Below are 27,715 nucleotides of genomic sequence, written 5' to 3'. Positions count from 1 at the left end.
GGGCAATAACTATAGAAGTTATTAAAGATGGGAGATTAGATTAACTATAATAGTTAAAAACTAGCTAATGTAAAGGCAATTTGCTGAAAATGTCAGTCAACGATGCCAACGAGAGTTGATTATGGTCTGGATAAGTTAATCAATGTCTATTTAATATTTAGATAACATTTCAGGCCTAAAGAAAGACCTGCAATAGGCAGATTTAGCTCTTGCATAATGTATGTTTAACTTAAACTTTCTTAAAGCGCTGAAATGCAATTGGATTCTTCATCTCACAATGTAAATATACAATAGACGAAAGGCAAATCTCTGATGAGTGTTCCCAAGAATTAGTGGACGGCAGACGGGCTGAAATAGGCGGCGCCGATATACAATAACAATTTTTGTTAATTCAGAAAAAATTAAAACTGTTCAAAAATACTTTTTATTTTGAATTCTAAGTTTAAAAATAGAAATTATTAGACTAGTATGCTCCACAAATCATAACGTGAACTAGTACCCACACTCAAAGGCATCCAGCTCACTATGACAAGTCTTCTTCAGTAAATCCATCAAATTCTACATCCTCGTCGTCATCGTTCAATATTTTCATAATTTCTTTCATGCTGGCTTCTAAATCTTCATCTCCATAGAACGAGTCATTCAGATCCTCCGTAGCGTTACCCAGATCCTCCTCCTCGCCATCGTTCGCGGAGTCCTGTGATATTTTCTTATATCTACGAATGTTCTTACGGAGTTTATGACGGTCCAAAAATCTTGTTGCCCAACTGTAAGAGGCCTTAAAAGGTCCTCTCCCACAATTTTGACCTTCAGCTATCACTAAGGCATTTGAACATATCTCAGATATTGAGGGGTAAACACCCGATTCCTGTTTACTCTGTACCCATTCAGCTAGCTGTTTTTCAATAGTAGGGTAATAAGGGGGACATCGTCTGTTAGATAACTTATTAGGACCCATGGCTAGCAATTCTTCTCTTGCTTGTTTCCATCGTCTGACATTACTTTCCGCTATGCCATATTTCCTTCCCGCTGCTCGGTTACCATGGAAATCGGCATACAGTATTATCTTTAGCTTATCACTAGCGCAATATGAAGCACGGTGGCCATTGTTTATGGAAGCATATCGGCGAGTATCAGTATCGGGTGTTTCATGGAATGCCATCTTTTTCTTTCTTTTGGTTTTGGTCGAGCTCTTTTTCGGAATGGATTTTACTGAATTCTCAGACACAGGGGTTTTCGAGCAAGTTTCCGTTGGTATGACCGGGCCATCTTTAATCGATTCCGTAGCAGATTGGACAGTAGGTATAGTCGATGACTCCGCCATGGCTTTTCGATTGGAAGCCGGCATCCGGTTTCTCGCTTTCATTTTCTTGTTTTGTGACAGGAGTGCCTTGCCATTGGTTGGCTTTGATAACCGCTTACGTTTTCTGGTTAAGCGATTTATCTGGGAATCGTCACTATCACAATATTCATCCGAACTTGTAGTTGCTTTATAACAAGGGTCATCCACACTGTCATCATCATCATGGATAAAAGATAATTCTAAAAATAAAGTATACTTTTAAAGGATTTAGTAATGTATCGATAAAAGCTGGTCTATTTGAATTAACACAAAGAGTAATAGAAGTTATAATTAATATTTAGGACTGTATAATCGTCATCTATTAAAAGGACATAAGTATTCGATCGTGAAAAATAAAAGATAAAATTACTAAATTTATAAATATAAACATTTTGAAATAAAAGATGTTTGTTCAAAAAATAGAAAATGATTATCATCCATTTTCCTATTCGAAGTACACTTAATTGTGGATGAAAGAACCGATGGCATACCGAGACGAAAATAGATATTATTAACAAAACACCGATATTTTAATCTCTTTTAAATAGTTTTGAGAAATTGCTCAAACTCTTTGGAACGCTATATGTTTATAACCGTACAATTAAGATATACCTTTAGATATTCTGTCCAGTTTATTAATATTTTCTTGGATAATATTTGAAGATTCTTCAACTTCGTGAAGTGTTTCAATGTTGTGTAATAAATTGGTTGAATCGCTCAATGTATGCTCTTCAGCTTCGTGAGGTGTTTCAGTGTTGTGTATTAAGTTGATTAAATCTCCAAATGTATGTTCATTAGCTTTGTGAGGTGTTCCAATTTTGTGTAACAAATTGATTGAATCACTCAATGTATGCTCATCAGTTTCGTAGGGTGTTTCAGTGTTGTGTACTAAGTTGATTGAATCACTCAATGTATGTTCTCCAGCTTCGCGAGGTGTTTCAGTGATGTGACGTGAGCTTATTGAATCACCCAGTGTTTGTTCTTCAGCTTCGTGAGGTGTTTCAATGTTGTGTAAGTTAATTGAATCACTCAATGTTTCTTCTTCAGTATCGTGAGGTGTTTCAATGTTGTGTAATAAGTTAATTGAATCACTCAATGTTTGTTCTTCAGTATCGTGAGGTGTTTCAACGTTGTGTAATAAGTTGATTGAATCACTCAATGTATATTCCTCAGGTTTAATCTTGTGTAATAGGTTGATTGAACCACTTAATGCATGTTCTTCAGCTTTGTGGAGTGTTTCAATGTTGTGTAATAAGTTGATTGAATCACTCAATGTTTGTCCTTCTGTATAATGGAGTGCTTCAATGTTGTGTTTTAAGTTGATAGAATCACTCAATGTTTGTTCAACTATATCATCATTAGCAGAATCTGAAAAAAAAAGAGAATAAATTGTCTGTATGCTATTTGTTGATTAGTCGAAAATAAATACCATTGTGATTATTTTTAATATTAAGTAGCGGTGGAATTGGACATAGGAAAGATTTTTAACAGTGCCGAACAGTGCCACCGAAAAATATGACACAAATTGAAAACCGTTAAAACTTTCTCCAAGAGAACATTCAGACAGATTTTGCTCCTTGAAGCATTCTCCAAACTTCGATACCTTCGTCATATCAAACATTATGAAGGGTGTGTCTTTCTTCTTTACTGTTAAACACAGGCACTTGAAGGGATTAAAATAAAACATCTTACTACTGCTTATATATTACTACTGCTTGACTGCATATTATATACATGTACTATAATATATAGTCAAGCAGTAGTAAGAAGTTTTATTTTAATCCCTTCAGGTGCCTGTGCTGTTAAATTAATCTCACTTGACTTGGCAAATGAAATTATCTTCCCCCATTATGTTTTAAAGCGTTTCAACTTGACTTATATACGACGTCCCGACTACGACTTACAGCTTTGAACAGGTGCTTACCTGAAGTCTGGATTGTTTCTGTTTTGAATTCCTTTTTATATTGTAATATTGGATCATCTGATTTTGCAAATTTAACAACCGTTGAGTTATTATTGAGCGATTTGTCGGATTCATCTTTTACTGAACACCGTGATTTTTCACTCGTGACGGGGCTATTATAATTAGGTATAATTCCAGTCCTTCCAGGAGATTTCATTTTATTTGGTCTGTCAACTGTTTGTTTGTGACTAGACCTCAAACATCTTAAGCTTTCACTGGCTGCGGTATGCAACGGCACTGGGGAATGTGAAGTCGTTTTTGGGTCTTCTTCACCCCGATTAGCTGAACTCGATACATTATGTTCAATTACATTAATAACTGGGGCATATCCTTTGTCTAAATCATAAGGAATGTTTAGTGAGTTAGCGTCATTCGGAAGGTCTGATCTGATATCGACTATTTTAGGCGAGATTTGTTCATAGCCTGAGGAGGTAATAACATTCCATTTATTTGCATTGTTTATCTTAATATCCTCAACATCTGGGATAATTTCTTTTGTTAGTGTAGATGAAGTATGCATGTGTTCCTCTGATGATGATAACCGGTTGCTCCCAGATGATGATACATTGCAAGAATTTACCTGGGCTGTCGAAGGAGAATTCAATACAGAAGGGGTGGAATTATTCCATGTATTTAATGGGGATAAATTAGTTTCTAAAAGCGGGCCATTTTTAATTACAAAGGTACAATGTTTGGGATTTTTAGAAAGTATACCAGTTGTTTGTAAATCTGTAATACTAATGGCAGTGTCTTTGTCCGAATTTTGACCAGCTGACCGTATATCGATTATCTTAGGAGAAAAATCATCGTAAATAGACGAGTTCTGCATGACACTACTATCAGTTGGCATAGTTAGCGTATTTTCTTTTGTTGTTGGTGGTGTATACTGTACGTCATCTTCTTTAATAGTTCCGACCATGCCTTTCTTAGACAACGACCACGAAGATGAACTAGGTGTATTTTGCGTGGTTACCACAGACGGATCCCACGACTCCTTGTTATCGTCTTGGGTCGATGGAGACGAGTTCACAATTGACAATGAATTCCAAATATTCCCATATCGTGTTGGATTCGATATATTTGCTTCAGTTGGCAGTGGCGAAATATGGGTAGTTTCATTTGTTAGGCCCAATGAGGGCGAATTACATACATTTCCGTTATCTGACGAGGATCTACACGTGATTGTTGATGGTAATGAATTGCACGTTTTTGCCGTCTCTAAATTCAAGGTATTTTCTGCAGGTGACATTTTCGATGTATTTTGAGCATTTTCCTCCAATAAACACGTATTTTCTTTTGGCGATACTGAAGGGTGTCCCGCTGTTTCGTCTGTTAATAATACTGGCATGCATACGTATTCCTTTGTTGAACGGCATTCTGTGGCAGATGGACTGTCTTTAAAACGCTTTTCAACATCGGTTTTCAAATTGTTAATAACTGTTCTATTGTTATTTTTTGTTTGAGATTGTGCTTGAAAACTGTTACTGGTAAACAAAGTCTCGCAAGAATCTGTCTTCGACACCACCTCGTTCAAAAAACAGTTGAATTTCGCAGAACAGTCTACTTTGATATAGATATGACCTATAACCTCTAAATTCTGGGTAAAGGGAACATGACCATGACAGAGAACTTGGAGGTTTTTAACCAAATATTTCATAAACTCTGTTGTGTTGAAATGGTGACCATCATTTATTTCGTCCATGTTATCTCCAATCGTCCTGGAAAAGTAAAAAGGTGTTGCTGACAAGAAAAAAAAAGACAAGACAGCAACACTTAAACGTGAAAAAAGAAATATCTGTTACTGTGTAATATATACTCTTCAAAAAATAGCACCATACACATGGGAGGGGTTCATTGTCAAATTTGACAGTTCAAGGAAGGGCTGATGAAAACTGCCGCTTGCTGGTTTATCCTATCCATGTTTGCTTTCCAATCGGTTCTTGCATACAATTTACTGTTTAGTGTATCTTTGCTTTAGTGTTACGTTTAATTTGATCGGGAGACGTGTTCGTCGACGTCAACATCAACCGACAACACTGCAACAATAATTGGCCGTGGCACTGCAAGAGGAGTGGACCAGATTGCCCCAAATCGTGATTGGGCGGTTGATTAGGAGCATACCACGACAAATTGCTCAATGTCTGAGGATTGGTGGAACAATTACTCATTATTAAGACAAAAATCAAAAACGTCAATTTTCACTTTTGACAGTGTATCTCTTTGCGAGTGAAATGGGCCCGTCAGATAAGCCGCCCATATGAACTGTTTATATGTTCATGTGTGCCCATATAAACTGTTTATGTTCATGTGTAGGCAATTGGCCTGGTATTAACATACACTGGTTGGCTCTAATAAAAACAGCAGTGCATTTCCGCTGTTTTGTATTGTTTCTGAATATCCCCTACTTTTTTTTAAGAGTAGGCCTATACATTTACACACTGAGTCGTCGGACGTTCAAGGGCGACATGTTGAATGGTAGAAGAACCAGACATGTTTAAATGACACAAAGTGTTCAATGTAAACGTTTCAGCTTCTGTGTTCATTATTTTAGCATGAACATTTACCGTTATATGTGCACTGTGTATGCCAAATGTAATGAGCAGCTTGTCGATTTCTTAAATTTGAAACACGTTCACATTGCAGGCCAGTCGGAAACAAAAGCAGCGACCTCGATACTGAACCTCTCTCGTGAAATGGAATTAGGTTTAACCGTTAATGTCCTATTTTTCTGCACCGACTGGGATAATGAAGGCGGGCATATATGCCATGCTATATGAGGGGAATTTTGTCCGGAAAGCAGCGCCACAGCATATGTCTTCTCTCGAATTTCAACTGCCAAGGCTTTATTTACGTGCAGGCCGCCAGTGTGTATAGCGACCTCGGGTTTTCGTCCCATCCGAACCACTATACGTTGTACCTTGCCAGGAGGTTTGAAGCAAATATAATATGTTGTTGTTACTGTAATTGGTTAAACAAATTACACAAGCACAAAATATGTAAAAATTGTAAATTCAGCCCGGACCACTTAATTATTTCGCCAACAAATTAATGAACCAATTATGATAAACAGTTTGACTTTGGTTACTTGTGATATCCTATCATTTAACCTACATTCATGGCTATAATGAAACCAGAAATCTATACTATATAATTGAATTTTACTGTTTCAATATAACTAAACTAGTCGTGACCTCCAGGTTGACAGTTTGAGAACGTAAATTACATAATTATACTACATTGGCCTTATAATAACTTCACATCGTGCCCTGCTCATTTATTACTAACCATGCGCTCACAAGTCAGGATTGACTTACCTTTCAGTTTTGCCAATATCTTGTAGTGTGGTGTAGTCTAATTATACAGACGGTGAAAGTAACTGACATATTCTACAGCCACAGAAACAGCTCAAGGCCAAGGATAAACAAGACTGGCCGAAAAGCAGCCATTATGAGATCATTTGATGGATTACGGATTGACTACAGAGTTTTGGCTCCATCTTAAGGCCAAACATAAAACCAGCTTACGACATGTATTTCCAGGAATTATTCTTGGAGATGGGTAAGCTTATTTTGAGATATACATGAAGTTGAAAGTAACAAATCTGTAATAAATTATCTCATACCTTTATGAAAATAATGGAATGCAATGGAGTTGAACACAATCAAGATGTGGAAGCAAAGATAGTAGCCTTGGTTATTCACTAAATTTTAGTCCATCGGATTAGCGAACAGATCAAATAAATGTTAATGTGAAACAAAATTAAAGCCGACTTCCAGCACCCACTACACTTTCTGTGTTCCTATCTGTATAATTGTACAGTAAAATGTAACAATTTCACTTATAATAAAATAAAAAAAACCCCAAAACAACCAAATAAACAAAAAAAACCCAACATGCACTGTTTATTTTTTTAAAAAAACACACCCAAATAAAACTAGTTCTAAATAGTATATCTGCAAGTCTCTGGTTACCATATTATTGTGGGTTACAGTATAATTGTATACAATATACATAAGATTATGACTGGTACATGTATTTTCTCTGTATATGACTATTTATACATTATATATAATAATATTCCAGAAGTGGTAGTCCATCGCCACCAGGTCTATGTTACTACTTGGTTTGAGCTACCCCAATACACCAAATTTCTGCCTCGGGACAGACCTAGTGTCGCCACCAACCCTGAACACACAAACGGACAAACAAACATTAATGGAGATTTTCAAAAAACATACAAAAATAAAACTAGTTATAAATAGTATATCTGGAAGTCTCTGGTTATAATATATATATTAATGTGGGTTACCAGTGTAATTGTACGCAATATACATTGATCTAAATAATGTAACTGGCTTGGTAGGCTATTTCGTGCTGTGTACAGTAGGCCTACATGTATAATAATAACGTATTTACGGTAATTGGAAGTCACAGTTTAAATATATTATTGTGGGTTACCAGATCATATTGATCTTTATAATTCAGTGCCTTACAAGTATATGGTATGGTGTACATAGTATTAGCGTATTTTCAAAAAAGCACTGATGTAAGTGTTTGATATGTTCAATCATTAGCACAATATTTCAAATTACAATCCTCTTTCACAACTCTATTAAACAACATTCCTAAAACATTCCCCTTTTTTTAAAACTGCTATATAACTATTTTCTACTTTTTAAAATGCCCATTCATAGTCAACTTGGTATTGAGCTTACACAACTGTTCTAAGAATCCATCATTTGGACACACTTCTCTTTTACTTCTGACCAATCGTAAGGCATCTCTTACAGTCATGTGTTGTTTTATCATTAAATAGGCGATAGTTATAGTGGCTGATCGACTCACTCCTTGAACACAATGAACATATACTTTCCCTGTAAAGAGATTAAATGATAAATCAAAGTTTTGGTTTACTCTAAGTCAAGGGTTGTTACTTTCCATAAAATTAAAAATCCCACGGCAAGCTTGAATATGTCAAGAAAGTTAGCTTACTTGCATCTTCAATAGAAGACTTGATCTTGTTTTAACACCCTAAATCTTATCAAGGCCTTCATGTAATACCCTGCATATTTGGGTACTAATTTCGATAGGGTTTTCACCCAGCTTGACGTGAGCCTATTAGATTCCTTGATCATCGCGAATATCAGTTCTTGCGCGTTTCAGCTAAAAATGTCTACCTGTGATAGTCGAGTTGCAAAGTTCAAAGTTCGTTCAATGTCAAGGTTTCTGTGGAGGTCGCTATAGTTGATTTGATTGTCTTAGTGTCACAACTTCTGATTGGACGCTACTGTTCACATGTCTGCAGAAAAGAGAGAAAATGTAGCTATAAGATGGGAATTACAAAGTAATCTAGCAACGTGCAGATGTCGTAAAACTTGCAGTCATCGCTTCATGAACATGGCTTTCTTGATGGTCACAATATGTCTTGGATATAATATGTATTTTGTTTAAAATACATCAACTTTTGATTCATATATGAGGGTCTATTGAACTGGATTTCACCGGATTGAAGCTAGGTCGAATAGGGTATTATTAAGATTAGGCACCATATATGTTTTTTTAATGACAGACATTACTAATGCAGTGGCTACAGTTTAACTCCCCTGAAAAAGAACTAGGTCATTTTGGGATTTAAATAGTAAATATTTATTTTAATAATTCGCCTGCTAGGCTAGCAGAGATCTTTTTAGTAACAGAGTTAGGAAACTGAAGAAAACCCTCAAGGTCAAAAACATGACACTTGACTGAACGATCTGGTTGAGATTATGGGATTGTCCGATTCGGATGTGTCAAATAATATGGAAATTGGGGTTTTTGATCTCTAATATTGGAAGATGTTTGCAGGGGCAGTCATGACACATCCTTTTTTGTTTCCAGTCCATCTTGAATTTACACACTTACCATTATTTTTAAGTGCTTCATGTATAAATTCAGCACAGGAATCAAAAAATGGTGTTAAGTCAAAGCTCATGTGATCTGTAGCTTCAATGCCTTTGAAAATTATATCATATTTTCTGTACATAACGTGGTTTGAGTTAACGTGGTATTTTGTCTTTCCCAGAGCTGTATTTACAATGTGTGTAATACCATGTTTCTTTAAAGTTCCGGGACTTTTGGCTACAGTGCTGAAAAAATAAAATGGGAAATTGAAATATTAATAAATAAGTTTTTCTCTTCGATCTTTGAAGACAGCCTTTAGACCATTATGAGAGGTGATACGTTTTTCCAAAACATAAAATACACAGAAAACACCAAAATGAAACCTAAAGCAATGAAAAACAGGTGTGAAAATGGATAGCCCCAATTAAGCTGTCAAAAATAAAATAGTTGATTTCATTGGATTTGGTACGTTGATTTGCTTTGTGGGATGAAAATCAAATCTGTATTTTTTTAAGAAAATTAGGACAGATAAAGCCAATGTTGAGTTATTCTATATTATATGTACCTGTACCAACACAAAATTTCCCCCTCTTGCATTGATAATTTTAGATTGACCAGAGTGTTTTTTTAAAAAATAAATATTGCTGTTTTTGTTTATTTGGTTGTTTTTTAAGTGGATTTTTTACATTTTACTGTACAATTATACAGATAGAAACACAGAAAGTATAGTGGGTGCTGGAAGTCTGCTTTAATTTTGTTTCACATTAACATTTATTTGATCTATTCGATAACTTGATAGACTAAAATTTAGTGAACGACCAAGGCTATTATCTTTGCTTCTACATCTTGATTGTGTTAAACTCCATTGCATTCCACTCTTTTTATAAAGGTATGAGCTAATTTATTACAGATTTGTTACTTTCAACTTCATGTACATATATCTCAAAATAAGCTTACCCATCTCCAAGAATAATTCCTGGAAATACTTCATCACAATCTGTATTTGGCAGCATGACAAATCCCCCGGTTGGAGCTGTTATAATTGCCATTAATTCTTCTATAGTACATGGTTTGTCTTCTTTACTATTAATATTTGCCATCTCTCTAGTTACAAGCTATAAATTTGTGAAAAGCTGTATTATTAGACAGACTCTGTTCTCACAAAACTGGCAGAGAACCTCCACACAAGATATTTCATAACATTGTAAACCCTTTATTTCATAACTTTACTTGTATTCGTACAGAGCAATGGGAGGCAACCAGATAAGAACAATGGGATTGAATTCATTAACCACAGAAGTAACAATAATAAAATCTGCCCCTCCCGTCTAGCTGTAAATCATCAAAATAGCCAGCTAAATATAAAAGCAATGGCAAAAGTCACAACAGTCGATTGTGTTTGACTTTATTTAACATCAGTCTTGTTAATACATTGGCAATAGACCACCAATTACTGTTGTTTACCAGTAAATGCCAGTTTTTATGACCCACACCAGTGGACAGTGTTCAGCCCTATGAAAATTAATTTAGGAATATCTTTGGTGGTCTGCGTCCAATTCTCCCAAGCAGAGTTGTCTTCCACACTCACCGCTAGACATGCACTAAGGCCAAGTCACTGATCTATATAATAACTGGATAGCTCATTGGCTGAGATGTGTGAAGTTACCGGAAGTACCAATTCCGCCATGTTACCACTCTCAAAACATTGGTTTCTACCGTTGACGTAGTTGTATTTACCTCAAGGTAAACTTCGATAATTAATACCGTTAATTGTTCTTTAAATAATCATAAATTTTCAAAATTAATTGCAAGTTATCCCGAATGAAATGTGCGACAGTTTATGAAAATAAAATAAACTAAAACGTGAAAATCACCGTTTACGTGGGCATGCCTTGGTCTTTCTTTTCATTCATAAACATATTCATAATCATCATAAATATGATCACATGGATGGTAAATAGACGTAAATCAGTCTTATTATTTTAATGAAACTTTTCACATCATAGAGGAAGGAAGGAGAACTGAATTCACGGGTGAAAAGAAAAGCAAATAAAAACAGTTCGACTTTATAGATTAAGCATTAAGGCCAAACATGCAGCTATTTATAGGCCTTCCATAAGGCTAACTACAACAGTCATATTTATGTATTTTAATATAATATAGTTCTTCAAGTTTTCTGTTCTTTTTTTTATATATATATATATATATATATTTCTTCTTTTATATTTATTTATTTGCTATTGACTTTGATTTAAAGAAAAAAGAAATTGGACACATATTTTGGCCTATATAATAGCCTTTTTTAAAAGAATAATCACTACATCCTGGGCTTTTTTCCTCTAGAATTAAGTGTACAATTACAGAATAGTAAAGAAGACAATGAGTTATGACTTAGCCTATAATACTATATAGTCCTATATGTATTTTTAAAGAATAAATTTGGACAGTGAATAAACAGTGAAAATAAAGAATTGTAAAGTATGAGAAGAAAATGGGATATAAGCAGGACTATACAATGAGTAAGGGTCTTTTAAGAAGAAAAAAGGATATAGGCCTAAGCTATGGAAGGGTTTTTTTTATCATACAATTAACTAATATATCTTTAAACTTTTCAAAAAATATAAGAGAATACAAAATAGCAGCAAAAAAAAAAAAAAAAAAAAATTCTTGTTACATGCATGTACATGCATATATTTCGTTCATTTTTATTTAGGCCCTATTTCCATTTTGTTTGTTTAAACATCAGTGAAAAAGAAGTAATAAAAGAAGCTAGACACATATCATATACACATAGACCTATAATTCTTTTATTATGTGAATAGCCTATATTTTTTTAAATAAAGACTTTATAATTACAGATTATTCTGTCCACAATACCAAAGAAATAACTAACTGGACATCAAATCTTAGTTTTTCCCCCACTAAAATTGACTGTGAAATTACAGAAAAGTAAAGACGAAAATGGTTTATAATGTAAGCCTATATATTTGTGAAAATATAAATTTTGACTATTTGTATGGGATATAGGCCTATAAAATATAGTTATATAATGTAATTCTATATTTTATTACAAATCAATTTGTGCTTTTATTCTCTCTGAAATTACCATTGAAAAACAGCATTGTAAATAGTAAAGAAGAAAATGTGATATAGGCCTATAATATAAGTAGTTTTTTGTTTTAAAAAACAGGATATAGGCCAATACTATAAGTATTTTTATAAAATAAAATAAAAATATGATATAGGCCTATAATATAAGTAATTTTTTTTAAAAGAAAAATGGATATAGGCCTATGCAATGACAGGTGTTTATTAATATAAAGACCCCACAATAAAATAACTTATATATAGTCCTATATATCTTTGAACTTTTCTAAAATTACTAGAAATCGGACGCAAATATAGGCCTATATGTGAATAGCCTTTTTTTTAAAAAAAAAACAACAAAAAAACTCTAAAATTACAGATTATACTGACCACAAGACGAAAGTAAAAAAATTAACTGAACAATACATCATGCGTTTTTTTTTTCCTCTCAAATTAACTGTGACAGTAAAACAAAAGTAAAAGAAGAAAATGGTGTAAGGCCTATATATTCCTAAAGAATAATTTTGACTGTTTTGTATTTAATTAACATTGAAATACAGAATTTTAAATTGTAAAGAAGAATATGGGATACAGGCTTGTAAAATATAGTTATGTATATTTTAAAAAAAAGATGAATTTGTGCTATTTTCTGTGAAATTAACACTGAAAACACAGAATTGTCAATTGTAAAGGAGATACATTTGTAATGGGATACAGGCCTATAATGTAAGTAGTGTTTTTAAAGAATATGATATAGGGCTATAACATTAGTAGGGTTTTTTTTTAAAGAAGAAAATATGATATAGGCAAATGCAGAGAAATGTTTTTATTAAACAATATACAGTTTCCATAATTACAGTTGACTATGAAGAAAATATACGACCCCCCTAAAAAGTAAAAAGAAATTCACTTCTATATCTTTAAACTTTTCTAAAATTACTAGGGCATTTAATGTAAATCTTTTTATATATACATAGACTCTAGAATTACAGACTATGAAGATAATAATATTATGTAATACCACATAAAATTAACTTTTCTATATATCCTGACCCTTTTTTTCTGTAAAATACTGAATAGTAAAAAAAGAAAATGGGTTATTTATATAAAGATCCTAAAATGTAAAAAAGAAAGTAGAATATAGGTTTAGATGTGTGTATGTATGTGTGTATGTATGTATGTATGTATGAAAAAGCTATAAAATTACATATTAGGATAAAGAAGAGCACACAAAAAATTAGCTGAACAGTATTTAAATTTGAATATTGTAATATGCCATACTTTTATTATTTTATCATGGACCCTATATGTCAATAGATATTATGTACTTTTTTTTTTTACCAAAGGACATGATACAATTTTAGTATTCATAAATATTTGAAATATAGTAGAAAATTCTGGACGAATACAACTGGCTGATTTCCAAACATTTTTAAAATCCAAAATCAAAACTATAATTAAAAAAACAAGGGGTGGCATCTTGCAGTTACATTTTCTTTTTCGTCAGATGATTTTATATTTTCCAAACAATGACTGATTTAGTATGTATAGTATTATTAATAGTAATGGTACTGGTACAAAAGCACATGCCTTACTCTATAATTTAGTATTTATCATTTTCAATTGTATATATAGAAATTGATAAATTCAGCGTAAAAATTAAAAAATCTGATTTACGGGCAAACTGTAGGCCCTATGGTTCGCCTCAACAAAACATTTTATCATTCATGGCCTTCAGCCGATATATTATAATGAGAATGTGCACTTTTAACTATTTTAAGAATAAAATCAATGTTGTACCATTGTGAATTTATTTAATATAAAAACGCCAACAATATTTTAGACACAATATAATGTTCTGTTGTTAATGTTTTCGTCGAATTTGCTTGTAAACAAAGCGCATACTGATAGTGGAAATAAGAGACTATCAGTTCTTCTGGGTGTAGCAAGATGGCGGACGGTGGCTTCAAGCTACATCATTTGTTGATTGCGTCATGAGCTATCCAGTTATTATATAGATCAGTGGGCCAAGTCCGTCTTTATTAGCCGCCAGTCTGTGCAGAAATGTAGGAAATTAAGCCCATTTCAATTTCAGGTGTTTTTGTATTCAGTCTAGAGATAGGGACAAACTCGGCGCTCCACAAAATCTAGTGTACTTGTAGTGATGTGCCAAAAATACTCCAAGTCTATAGGCATGGTGTTCAAGGCTATAGCCAAAATAATGATTTGTGTCGTATGATTTATCTTGTCATAATGATTAAAATCCTTGAATCATCTTACCTTACAATATGGTTATCTTATCTCTACATTTCCTCCCAAACCAATCCAGCCACGATAGTATAGTTGCCTAAGTCATAAGTGAAGAAATGACCAACAGTCAATAAGCACTATCAAGCCAGCAGACAATAACGATGAACCAAGCGAGCAGACAATGAGAAATTACCACTTGCCCACCCACACAGTGTTTATGTTCGGTTTTCTTCCTTAAAATAATTTAACAGCTTTCTACATTAACAATGGCAAGTGACTTGCAATTTCAACCAGATACGTTTTCTTTTTGATGAGTTTCAAAGTTAAAAAAAAAAAAATCTGTTTCCAACTAGAATATAAATAATTAAATTATTGCATACAATTAGCATCAGTACAAATTATAAGTTCAATTCTGTCCAAATAAATATTTTTTGAGCAACAGTTTTACCAATCTCGGCTCCCAAAGATAAGTTTACCCGTTGTTTATCTCTGGGAAACTCGCCGGCCATACATCGGCCATTTTGAATGTCATGTGATGTATTCTTCCATCATGATGACTCAGAAATTTCACCTATTTAGCCGAATCACTCACACTGTGCGCTAAAAATAGTTCCCAGTAAATCGTCAAATCGGCTGTTTTCGAATGGACTTTTGATGTCAAGCTGGGGGAAATGTTCCAAGGATTATTAATATCTAATCAGCAGTATTTCATTCTAACAAATCCTGCCAAGCAGGAGCCACTGGGTGCGGAGCATAGGACCCGATTGCACACTGATGAATGGCCGATAAGTTTTACCTTAGATAAACAAAGGGTAAAGAAATTATCTCTGGGGCCAAGATTGCAGTTTTGTAAATGAGTCCTACATGTTTCAATCAATAAAGATAGGTTGCCAGGAAACGAAACATACGCCCATAGCAGCTAAATCCTTCATGCGGTCAACAAGAGTTGTCGCATATTTATTTTTTTGTAGATAATTGGGGGCAATTTTATGCACATCAGATTATAATTTTCCTCATTTGAGGGTTCACAAGGTTCTACAAACGGAAACAAGGGCCTTAACTCTGGAAGTAATTTTTCGTTTTATTAATTTAAATAATACATATAAATTTCATACAGATCGGATGGTTCACAAAGTAAAACAAGAGCCATAACTCTTGTAATTAATGGAAGTTGCTGAAAATCAATAGGCTTATTCGTTTCACTAATTTAAATAATGCATATAAATTATTGGATGATAATTTTTAGCATTAGAGGGTTCACCAAAGTCAAACAAGGGCCGTAACTCTAGATATAATTAACGGAAATTGCTGAATTCAATAGGATTCTTTTACTAATTTAAATGAGGCATATAAATTACATACAGATCGGTAGATAACATTTGATGTTAGAGCATGCACAACTTTTTGCAATAATCATGGATATTTCATGACACACAGAACAACTCTTTGAATAAACATGGATATTTCATGATACATTAACAACTTTTTCATTATGTTTCAGGTGTCTTTGGCTATATATCTCACAACAATTTTAGTTCTAGATCTAAATGTCTATGAGGTAATGACCAAGGGGGAAGTAATTCATATCAAGACATACAAACAATGTTACAAATTTCACAACCAGTATAAATTTTATTGTTTAATCTAACAGTAGTAAAATTGTTTCATTGTGTATTCTTACACCAAATATTGAAATATGCATGGATGTTTGTACCACAATAATTACCTCTGTGTCACTATATAGGTCCATGTACAAAATAAAGATCATAGTCTTGATCACCCAGAACCTTCTAGTCTTTAACACAGGGAGGGTCTGGGTCAACATTTGCTAAAGAGTTCCATATGTAACCAGGAGTTTGGTTTCTTATGTTGTTAATTTTCCAGTAAATATCGTGGTCAAGTAATAGTTGTGCCCCTTCCCGAAATAAATCCCATAATTAACATTATTATAAACAAACATGAATCGTGATGACTTATTAGGATTAATTTTAAAAAAATCATAGATATGAAGATAGAAAGTTAATAATAAAAAATTGTTGGATATTGGACTTACAATGCAAATGGATTTTCTGAAATGGCAATTCTTAAATTAATTTCATTCTTAAATTAATTTCATCAGCATCGACATACTGTTTTAGGGTCTCCCCTAATTCATGATAATTAAAAGAACGGATAATCTAGCTAATTAAAGATACATTATGGGAGATTTTAATAGAGAGTTGGCCATTCTTGCTATAACAGTTCAAAAATAGATGATAAAAGAAGAATATATTGAAAATTTCAGTCAAATTACTTTATTCTGACCAAAGTTATCACCATTGTAATTTTTGACTAGAAATAGGAGTCAAATCCCTCTTCACCGTCTACGAGAAGGCAGGCCGTTTGATTGACAGGCGTTAACTCAACCTACATAATCTCGATTATCAAGTAACGTTTTCAATTCGTATCACATTTATTTTTACTACAAATTAAAAATAGGACTTTTATTATATAGATAATAAGCGAAAGTTTTAAAGGAATGGACCAAATCAATGAGGTATAATTATAGCCGACTTCTTCAATCTTGTTAGCCTGCGTGTACTAGCGAAGCAGACAAATTGAAATAGGAAACATTGATCCAACGGGTCTGCATGGGCTGAAATTCAACTGCCACTGGGGTGATGTTAGCTGCGATGTTTATCAATTTCCATAATTTTTCTGTAAACGCAAGTGACAAAAGAGCGTATAATACCGACATCCAAACTCTCATTTTAACCACAAATAAACATAATATCAAGGCCATATATAGCGAACTTTCAATCAAATTGACCGACATATGCGGCCTTGCTCAACAGCGGCCTCGCTTCGTACACTCTATCATTCAGCCTCGATCTAAAATTTCCCGGAGTATTACGTCCAATTAACGGTTAATCTCCGCTTAAGACGCCATTTAAAAATTTAATCAATCAATGAAATCCTGTTTAAATCCAAGCCATCCGTGGGTCTACAGAGTTGATTTTGTGCTTGTTGTGTAAATAAAGATCTAATTTATAATTTCTATGACATCTGAAGCCTTAATAAAGACTTGCAATTATCAGATTTAGCTCTTGCATAATGTATGTTTAAAGACCTAGTTATTCTCAAATGTTGACAACCCAGCCAGACTAATATTCGTAGAATATTTGACTGAATGATAGAGCCTATAAAGATCATGGAGATCAGAGAGATAACTATACCACTGTTTATATGACAAAATATAATCTTTTCTAAGATATATTTTTGTAGAATTTTTTATATATCACATGTTATGTGATTTTGTTCAATTAATGTACAAATCCAAACAAAACTGGACTTGAAAAAAATTAGATAAAGTCTGGTTTCAAAATAATTAACAAATAGCCACTGGCAATTTCTCATGTCACAAACTTTTCTTGCTTTACATTAATATCAGCATCCAAAACAGAATGTTCATTAGTGTCCACAGCCTCTTTTGCCCCACAATCCGTTGAAGTTACTGAATCATAAACTTCTAAAATTCCTGTTTTTTTCCAACCACTTAGAATCACGTCCTTGTTGTTATGCATAGTATTGAATGTTTTGACCATCCAACCAGCATGTAAAGGAGCTAATAACTTAAAATTTAAGTTAACACAACTGTCTGGTTCTTTTTCAATGCAATGCGCGTACCATTCGCAAAATTCGTTTTGGACTAAATTTCTAAACTCACTGTTAAAACCCAAATCCATGGGTTGTAAGTCCTCAGCATACCCAGCAGGTACAAAAAAAGGTATCATGGACCATTCATTGAGAATATTTATAATACTGTTAACTTGATCTAAATTATAAACATCCGAAATAATCAGAGCCTGCTGCGTTCTTGACAGTCCAAGTTCTTTTTTTATGTTATCTATATATTGTCTGAGCACATTTTTCGCATAATCTATCATGGATTGTTCATCCCACTGATGATTTATGTGTGAGACATGCCAATTGTTAGGAAACTGATATTCTGGACAGCATATGTCTGTTTCACCGCCATACAAAACCAATGGAGGAATCAACTTTCCTGATGCAGTCGATGCCAGAACAGCAGTTACTTCACAATTTTCCAAGTCTTTATTTGTTTGACTAGATAAACTTTCAATTGAGGTTGTCCAGTTTGATACTGGCACAATGTTGAGATGCACCTGAGAAAAATTAATTATCAATTCCTTTGGAATACCATATTTACTGACACATTTTTTAATATTGTCTAGAAAGGTACTTTTATCGTTGCCGATGTCTTGTGCAACTTTTCCTGCGGTCCTCTCACTTTTATGTTTCACTAAACCCATTCTAGTTAAAAATGATTGTGCCCAGGCACGAGTAATATCAATATGGCCACCATTTTCACGAAGCAAAGATTTATTTTCCCTTCTCACAGCACCTTTGGCAATAGCAGTCACAATGGTGCCATTTACTGTTCCACCTGTCTGGAGAATTTCTGATACTAGCTGAACTATTTTCTTATCGATGTCTCCCAGCATAAGGGGTCTACCACGTGGTGCCGACTTTAAAGCTTCTATCTCAGTATCCATTTCCTGCACGGACATCAAGTACCTTTTCTTTATTGATCGTACAGTACTCTCACCTACATCCATATTTAATTCTCTAGAAAATTTTTCTGCCGTTAATGAATTTCCATGTTCCACTGCATATCGACCAATTTTGGCACGTATTTCTGGACTGTAGTAGTTGTTTTTAGCTCTGCGTCTAATTCCAGCTTTTGTGATTGATGTTTCAGGAGGAGCAAACCAAGTATGAAGCGATGAATACATCTCTTCATTATCAGCTTCATTAGCAGGATGATTCATTTCTGGTAATAAAAATAAAGAAAAAAGATGAAAATATATATGTTGTGGGGTGGAGACATTAGATGTAAATGCCATAAAATCAAATTCAAGTGTGTATTCCAATCATATGTCAATTACATATTTTTTTTATATCTTGCTGTAACTGATCCACAGCAAATTTCCGCTCTGCCGCAACAATCACAGAGATGGATGAAACAGTTAAAGATGCATTATGTAAGATTTAGATAAAGAGCTGGTCGTTCTTGATATAACAGTTCCAAAATAGATAATTCAAAATTAATTTGAAAATTTCATTCAAATTACTTTATTCTGAATGATAATATCACTGTTTGAAGTTTTGACATAGTTTGTTTATTATCGTAGTTATGTTACTTGTTAATTGAGACTCAGCCTCGCTTCTCCATTTTTAAATTAAATGGCAATCTTATTTCATTCGGTTTACATCTGCGCTATCTGATGTTCTAGAGAGTTGATTATAGGCTTCTCACGTCAATAAAAATGTCAAAATAATAATTTATATAACATTTGAAGCCAAAATTAAATCCTGCAACAGGCAGATTTTGCTCTTACATAATGTATCTTTAATGACAACTGTTTACTAGCTGTAGATAAAAATCTGCAATTACTGTAACGGGTAAAACAAATTCGTGAAGAGCGGTATTCAGTTACTAGTTTGATACCCCATCTATTCAAAAGGATGGTATTCATCAAGGGAAGTAACTCCATTTAAAGAAAATCGTCTCTGTTATGAAATTATTTTACTTTTGTTTGTGGTACTTTAAGTGTAAAATCAATGTACATATCTTTTAATTTTAATGAAACCAAAATTAAAATATGATACACACAACTATGTTAAGGGTGTTGAGTACTCTAAAATGCATATTTTAAAGCTAGCACTTTAAGTTTTCTTTATATAAGATATGACATTTTTTGTTATTTAAGGTGATAAACTACATATTAATCACCCCAAAAAATACCAATATTATTTCCCAAGTATGTTCTAAACTTGGCTCAAAAGCATGATAATAAAGGTGGTTGATGACAGTAAAAGTCAAATTTGCTAAGTTATGAATCCATGGATTTTCATCAAATTTGGCATGAACAATGTGAAATGCAAGTTCAAGAAACCGGAAATTCTATGAGTTCATGCTAAAAAGAGATATCGATAATCACTCCCATAGATCAAAAGTAGAGGTTATAAGCGACATTTCAACACCAAACACATTAAAAAGATATATATCTGCTCAAAGTATTTTCATTATTTACTTTCATACGAGATTCTTTGAATACATCCATCTGTTACAATACAACAATTTGGATGTAAAAAATAAATATTTACTTCAGTAAACCATTTTATACATTCAAAACTGGTAGTCTTCGACCATCTAAAAAAGAAATTCAGCGATGTTCCAGTCGTGATAGATGGTAGACCTGGATAATCGTGTCTTAGACTAGAGGGAATTCCTTCTGACGTCCTATATAGATAGATGTCAATGGTCCAGTGTGAAACTGTTGCTGGAGACAAGGATTATGTGACCGATGTGTACAACGTCATAATTTATTCCAGAACTGATCTAGGTCCGGGAAACCTTCTTATTTGCTATAAATAGTTTTTTTTCTTCCATCTTGTACCTCCATTATTACATAACAAATTATCAGTCTGTTATGTGTCCTCTGGGTTATTTTACACATGGAACAAGTAAGCAAAGTTTTGATAAGATTGGCATTGAAAAGTTAGTGTAAATCTTAGACTACCTAATGCCCTTAAACATGCATTATGCAAGAGCTAAATCTGCCTATTGCAGGTCTTTCTTTCGGCCTTAAATAATATCTAAATTATTAATTAGACATTAATTAACTTATCAAGACCATAATCAACTCTCAATGCCATTGTTAACCTGCAATATTTCATGAATTTGAATACGTTTTGTGATGGATGACTTAACGTAAAAATGGATAATCAAGACTTTTTTATTATCATACCAACAGTAGTAATGACGGTCGAGACTAGCCTAAGCAATCTGACTGAAATTTTCAGCATATTCTGTTTTCATTATCTATTTTTTAACTATTATAGCTAGAACTGTCTACTCTTCATTAAATCTTCTCTAATGCCACGTTAATTAAGTAGGCCTTTTATTTTCAACAAAACAGAGAATGTCACATCATTAATTGTTCACATTTGTTTTAATGGTATTACACACATATTATTTTTCTTGGCCTTATCAGAGAATAACTCTCTAAGTCTAAATACTGAAATGAAATGAAATGGGGTTTAACGTCCTACTGTTCTGCTCCTATACTGGTCTAATGAAGACGGGCATACGCCATACAGTGTGCTATGAGGGAAATTTTGCCCGGGCAGCGGCACTATCGCCTACTCTTATATCGAATTCCAACTGCCAAGGGATCTTTTACGTGCATTCCAATGTATACACGGGAGCTCGTTTTTCGTCTCATCCGAAGGACTAGTCAGCTGTCCTTGTCAGGCCCTCCGTTCTGCACCACTGACAAGGGGAAACCACATCCGAAAATCTGGATGAACTTTCTCGGCCAATGCAGGGATCGAACACCCGACCTCCAGGCTAGCGAGCCAGCGTCTTAACCACCTAGCCACTGTAGCTCCGTCTAAATACTGGAATTTCAAAAGAATTAAATACCTGAAGAATGTGATTTTTCTGTTTTTGTTGGCTGAGTTTCTACAATACCAAGCGTATTCTTATCTGAAATCAAACAAAATTCAAAATTTTGCAATCCTCATTTTGTTTAACTTGGTAGAGAAAAACGACTAAATATCTTACAATTTCAACAAATAAATCCATATGTGACAATCTAGATGACAACTAATTAGGATTTATAAAAAGAAGTCCCAGTTACCATATAAAGGATCTTAATTCATATAAAAGATTCCTTCAAGTATGCACATCAAACACCAATTGAAGTGATAGCGTATGTACCTTGTTCGAAAGTTTCAGCTCAAAATATTAAGTTGTTCAAAATGAGGGCCAAAACCGTTTAAAGGCATTTTTTTTCAGATTTTTCATTGAGAGCCCTGATAATATTATTCAATACTGTTTGAAAAATTTGCCAAGAGATAATTAAAACACAGAAATAACCTGCAAAATTCTATGACTCGCTTAAACCATGAACATTCCTTAAACAACAGCTTAAAATTTGTTAGATGTACCATAATATAATTCAAGTTGAATGGAAAAATAAAAATTTTGATTGTGTATTGTCATAAACACTATATTCAGCCCTTTCCTAGCATGTTGTGGCTTTAATTATTTTAATATACAGTAGAATCCGTATTCAGGGATGACCTCTTAATAAAATCTCAGTGTTTATAAAGTTTTATGCATTGATGCCTTATTTTTTTATTAAATTATCATAATATAATTAAATACAAATTTTATATACCAATTATATCATATAGAACAAGCCAACAGTGAGGCTGATGTCCCCCGCCGAAATCCCAAAATAAATAGATGACACATTAATTAATCACACATTTATTTTTTTCAAAAGTATTGAGCAATCAAACTATACACTAAGTGTGACTAAGTTTCATCACTCTCTATCAGAAAGAATCAAGATTATCTTGTCCCAAAGCATCGACCAATGAAATTGATTAGCTCTGCTTAGCTTCAGCTCGAAATGTTAATCATTGAACTCAGTCAAGACATTCACCTAATGGACATCTACATCAAGTTTAAACATTCTACCTCAATTAAAAGCAGAGTTGTTATGTTCCAAACTGCTTATTGCTCCTTAGCCTAAGCAGAAATTTATCACTATCGAACTTAGTCAAAGCTAATGATATAATGAATCTATATTCAGAGTGTCATCGCTCTTATTTCAAGTTATCGTGCCCCAAAGCATCAACCAATCAGATTGCTTATCTCTGCTTACGGTAAACAGACAATTTTCATCATCGAACTCCATCAAGGCATTCACTTATTGCTCTGCTTAGCCTATTGCTCTGCTTACCCTCAGCAGAAAATGTTCATTATCAAACTTAGTCAAGGTATTGATGTAATAAAGCTATACACCAAGTGTCCTCACTCTCACTTAATTAGAACTAAAGTTATCGTGCCCCAAAGCATCAACCAATCAAATTGCTTAATTCTGCTTATTCTGCTCAAACTCCATCAAGGCATTCACCTAATTGACACCTACGCCAAGTGTGAACATTCTTACTTAATTAGAAAGAGAGTAATTGTGTTCCAAAGTCTCGACCAATCAAATTGCTTATCGCTCTGCTTACCCTGATCAGAAAATGCTCATTATCGAACTTATTCAAGGTATTGATGTAATAAAGCTATACACCAAAGTTATTGTGTCCCAAAGCATCAACCAATCAAATTGCTTATCTCTGCTTACCCTAAGCAGAAAATGCTCATCTTCGAACTCCATCAAGGCACTGACCTAATAAACACCTACACCAAGTTTGAACATTCTAGCTCAATTAGAGAGAGAGTCATTGTGTCCCAAAAAGTGTGACGGACGGACAGACAGACAGACGGACGATCTCATTTTAATAGTCCCCTGATTTCTTCGAAAGGCGGGAGACAAAAACAATGTGACTTAAATTTGGAGAAGTTTGAACAAATTGACAAAATTACTTCTTACACTGCGAATTTTGGTTCAGTATGGTGTCATTTGATATGACTTGTGAAGTATTTGGTGTGCTGTATATGGTTGAAGATTCTATTGGCTTGGTAGACCTTTTTTGAAATGTTGTCTTGGCTCGAGTTAATGATTTGTTTTGCTCTGCATTGCATGAAATCAGAACACCCTGTTGGACATCGTGTGAATCAGGTTCCGCATGAAAACTATTGCTTGTGACTAATGTTTCTTGTGATCCAGTTTTAGCCAAGACTTCATTTAAAAAGTAGTTGAATTTCGCGCTACAATCTACTTTAAGATATATGTGTCCTATGACCTCTATATTTTGATCAAATGGAAAATAATCATTGCAAATCGCTCGAAGATTTTTCACTAAAACTTTCATAAAATCTGATTTAGCAGCATTTTTGTGATGATTGCTTTCATCCATCCTGTCTTCCTCCATTGAGCTTCCATCAACCATATGTTTTTACTTTTTTCTGAAGAATTAAATATAAAATATTGCAAATAAACAATTTCAAGTCTTTTATATAGGACTTACTCTATTATTCAAATTTCCATCGGTCAGCTTAACAAAAGTTATCTAAACTCCACAAATAAAGTTTCCTCTTGAGATTTTTTTGTCTACTTCAGACGAGATATTATTTTAATACGTCCGCATGTGGGCGTATATTGTCTTCGCCCCTGTCCGTCTGTTCACAATTGTTTGTGAACAATCTACAGGTCACAATTATGATCCGATTTTGACGAAACTTAAAATAGAGGTTTATCTCCAAACGATCTTGGATCCTTTCGATATTGGCATGTATCGGATCAAAACTTCATGGAGTATGGCCCCTGATTGTACGAAAAATCATGATTTTAGTTTGTAGACACTCTAGAGGTCACAATTTTCATCTGATTTTGAACCCAAAGATCTTAATTGATTGTGATATTTGCGGATATTGGATCGTAGCTTCCTGAATTATGGCCGTTGATTGTACGAAAAATCGCAGTATTAGCTTGTGGTTCCTCTAGACGTCACAGTTTTTATCAGATTTATAAAACGTTTGAATATATCACTGTTACACCCTAATGATGGTTGAGTCGACTGGCCGCCCTTGTATGCCAATCGTGTAAATATATGGTATATCAAGGTTGTGGACCCTTTAGAGGCTACAATTTTGATGAAACTTTAAATCTATGATCAAGTGAAAGACGACCAACCTTGAGTTGCTGGTGTTGACAATATACCATAGATAACATTTATAACATAGGTGTTAACTGGTGCCAATACGACATCACTTGAGTCAATGTCACTAGTTAGTGGGGGCTGCAGTGGAAGCGTTGCTGCAGGGGTGGAGGCGCTCTGACTCTGATGCTGAAAGGTGCTACATTCATTAACTATAGAAACTATTCTAATCCTAAAATTGTTGGATGCAGTTATTAACAGTTGTTTCCAGGCTGTCGTGATTTCCTTTCTTATTAAAATATATTTTCATCCAAAGCTCTCATTTTGACAGAAAATTACATAGTCCTGGCCTACATTGGCTATGTTATTGGATGAAAATACTTTAAAATAGAAATTTGGAGATAGGCTATATTGTAGGCCTACTATAATTGAATGTTTATCACAGTGCTAAATGTACAAAAGAGCAATTAGCACCCACTACATTTTATAAAGACTCTGTAGGACTAGGGTCTAGTTCTTTCGACTGCTTTCTCGACCGTACCAACGTTTATGAACTGGAACAAGGGCCTTACTCTGGAAGTAATTTACAGAAATTGTTAAAATTTGATAGGATCTTTCGTCTTACTAATTTAAATAATACATATAAACTTCATAAACATTGGATGATAACTCTATAATTAATTAACGGAAATTCAATAGACTTCTTCATTTCACTAATTATAAATTTCATACAGATTGGATGAGAACTATTGTTGTTAGAGCATTCACATGGTTCAAGAAGGTGAAAAAAATAATCTTAACTCTAAAAGTAATTAACAGAAATTTCTGAAATTCAAAAGGCTTCTTCATTTCACTAATTCAAATGATGCATATAAATTACAGACAGATCAGATGATAAGTTTTGTCATTTGACCGTTCACAAGGTTCAACAAAGTGAAACAAGGGCCATAACTCTAGACGTAATTAACTGAAATTGCTGAAATTCAGTAGGCTTCTTCGTTTCACTAATTTAAATAAAGCATAATTTCATACAGATCGGATGATCACTTTTGTCATTAGAGCAACCAAAGGGTTTGACAAAGAGAAACAAGGGGCATAACTCTAGACATAATTAACGAAAATTGTTGAAATTCAATAGGATTCTTTGTTTCACTAATTTAAAGGATGTATCTAAATTTCAAAACAATCAAATGAATAAAAAAAAGTTCTCTCTTGAAAAATTGAATATCCACAAACTTCTGACATCGAAAAATACCAAAATGGAAACTGATTACGTCACTCTTCAGGAGAGATCATTTCGTATAAAGTGGTTTTCATGCCACGGTTTATGACAATTCAAATTTTGTAAAAGTAAAAGAACAAGCTATAATTCTCGGCTCGGTATTGAGTTTGGGCGTTTACAACCTAAAAGACACTTTCAGGGCTGCTGCAATAGATGTTATTGAAACAGTTATTATTGTATTGAAAGAATGATATCAAATTGATGATACACTTGTAGGCCTAATTGTCTACAGTTGATATTTTTCGTTGCCCAACCTCAAACGATCAAGCTTTGTTTTGATTGCAACATGTGGTTGTCAAAATCTCGGTAAAGTTTAAACAATAACCCCCACAGCTGCTTCACTGGTTTTGTCCGACACCTGATGAAAGCCATGTTGTCTTGAACTCAGTCAAAAATACAAATAAATATGATCAAATTTTTCAAGTGAGAACTTTGTTTTTATTCGTTGGAATATTTAATGTAGATGATCTACAATGGATTTTAAGGTGATTTCAAACACACAGGTAAGTTTATAATAACCAAAGTTAAGTAGTTTGTTCATAATCGAAGAAATCAGTTTAAAATGTATAAGATGGTTGAGGCAGTAGCCTTTTTTTTAGTTAAATCACACTTTTCCAAAATTTTAGTCTGTTTTGGATATTCATACACACGCTAATCAAAACTGGACGTCACGTTGCTTAGAATTGCTAATCCATTTTCTTGAATTTATCTAACAAACTGCTAATGAAGTTGGAAAAATTATCGAGACCCTTGCTTTAATTACCGTTTTTATTGTGTGAAATAGCTTTATTTAACGTCGCTTCCACCGAGGTGATATCGAGAGACAAGCCATTTACATTATCAGAGTCGGAAGTTTATAGACAGATTCACTCGGTCGCAGGGGGCCGCCATGTTGCCACGGATTGGCAGTGGATTTAGAAACGGTCGAGAGAGAGACAGAGACAGAGAGAGATTAAATTATACCTATTTTGAGAAAAAGTAAATGGTTTAAAGTGAACCGAAATGAATAGGAATAGTATCAATAACCCTATGACCATATCTAGCCCGATAAAGTTTAAGGCGCGGAAGGGGGTGGGGGTGCAACAATTAATGTTTATTATACTGGTTTTAAATGTTTTGAAGTTAATCCATTAGTCAATTTATAATTACGATTTCCGAAAAATGATCGATGCCTAAACGATGTCCCGCAAATCAGGACCCAGACAAGATGTATTCAATTAAAATAATGTAAAATTATTGTTTATTATCACGTAAAAGTCATATGATTTCAGGCACTGTA

The 27,715-nt window shown here is 33.8% G+C and overlaps 2 protein-coding genes across 6 annotated transcripts; both read right to left on the bottom strand.

Moving 5' to 3' along the window:
- Positions 1-410: 410 nt before the first annotated feature.
- Positions 411-14,827, bottom strand: LOC126823473 (dual specificity protein phosphatase 3). 2 transcript variants are annotated; one of them, XM_050552338.2, is made up of 7 exons: positions 14,553-14,827; positions 10,143-10,300; positions 9,207-9,430; positions 6,620-8,179; positions 3,267-5,023; positions 1,955-2,710; positions 411-1,542 (listed from the first exon to the last, which is right to left on the bottom strand). In XM_050552338.2, exons 2-4 carry the CDS (start codon positions 10,283-10,285, stop codon positions 7,974-7,976), a joined length of 573 nt encoding a protein of 190 aa, XP_050408295.1. In that variant the 5' UTR covers positions 10,286-10,300; positions 14,553-14,827; the 3' UTR covers positions 411-1,542; positions 1,955-2,710; positions 3,267-5,023; positions 6,620-7,973. The 2 variants fall into 2 exon arrangements, with proteins under 2 accessions (XP_050408295.1, XP_050408293.1); XM_050552336.2 differs by lacking the exons at positions 9,207-9,430; positions 10,143-10,300; positions 14,553-14,827 and having other exon boundaries at positions 6,620-7,973.
- A 756-nt stretch (positions 14,828-15,583) lies between these two features.
- On the bottom strand, positions 15,584-27,328 carry LOC126823474 (uncharacterized). 4 transcript variants are annotated; one of them, XM_050552342.2, is made up of 5 exons: positions 27,200-27,321; positions 25,190-25,727; positions 23,980-24,462; positions 22,015-22,077; positions 15,584-19,356 (listed from the first exon to the last, which is right to left on the bottom strand). In XM_050552342.2, the coding sequence occupies exon 5, from the start codon at positions 19,352-19,354 to the stop codon at positions 17,915-17,917; it is 1,440 nt and encodes a 479-aa protein (XP_050408299.1). In that variant the 5' UTR covers positions 19,355-19,356; positions 22,015-22,077; positions 23,980-24,462; positions 25,190-25,727; positions 27,200-27,321; the 3' UTR covers positions 15,584-17,914. The 4 variants fall into 4 exon arrangements, with proteins under 4 accessions (XP_050408299.1, XP_050408296.1, XP_050408298.1 ...); XM_050552339.2 differs by having other exon boundaries at positions 23,987-24,462; XM_050552341.2 differs by having other exon boundaries at positions 23,987-24,462; positions 25,190-25,343.
- Between the last annotated feature and the right edge of the window lie 387 nt (positions 27,329-27,715).

Source organism: Patella vulgata, chromosome 6, assembly GCF_932274485.2.
Source record: "Patella vulgata chromosome 6, xgPatVulg1.2, whole genome shotgun sequence".
Classification (NCBI taxonomy): domain Eukaryota; kingdom Metazoa; phylum Mollusca; class Gastropoda; family Patellidae; genus Patella; species Patella vulgata.
The sequence above is the reverse complement of the archived record's forward strand: the minus strand, read 5'-3'. Positions and strand labels throughout refer to the sequence as shown.

Coding starts and splice junctions, on each gene's coding strand:
- LOC126823473 (XM_050552336.2), bottom strand. CDS start 5,007: ATGGACGAAATAAATGATGGTCACCATTTCAACACAACAGAGTTTATG. Junction 2,711..3,266: donor AGAAACAATCCAGACTTCAG/GTAAGCACCTGT, acceptor TTTTTTTTTCAG/ATTCTGCTAATGATGATATA. Junction 1,543..1,954: donor ACTGGACAGAATATCTAAAG/GTATATCTTAAT, acceptor CTTTATTTTTAG/AATTATCTTTTATCCATGAT.
- LOC126823474 (XM_050552340.2), bottom strand. CDS start 24,446: ATGGTTGATGGAAGCTCAATGGAGGAAGACAGGATGGATGAAAGCAAT. Junction 22,078..23,986: donor ACTGAACCAAAATTCGCAGT/GTAAGAAGTAAT, acceptor GTTTGATTTCAG/ATAAGAATACGCTTGGTATT. Junction 19,357..22,014: donor AGAAAAATCACATTCTTCAG/GTATTTAATTCT, acceptor TTTTATTACCAG/AAATGAATCATCCTGCTAAT.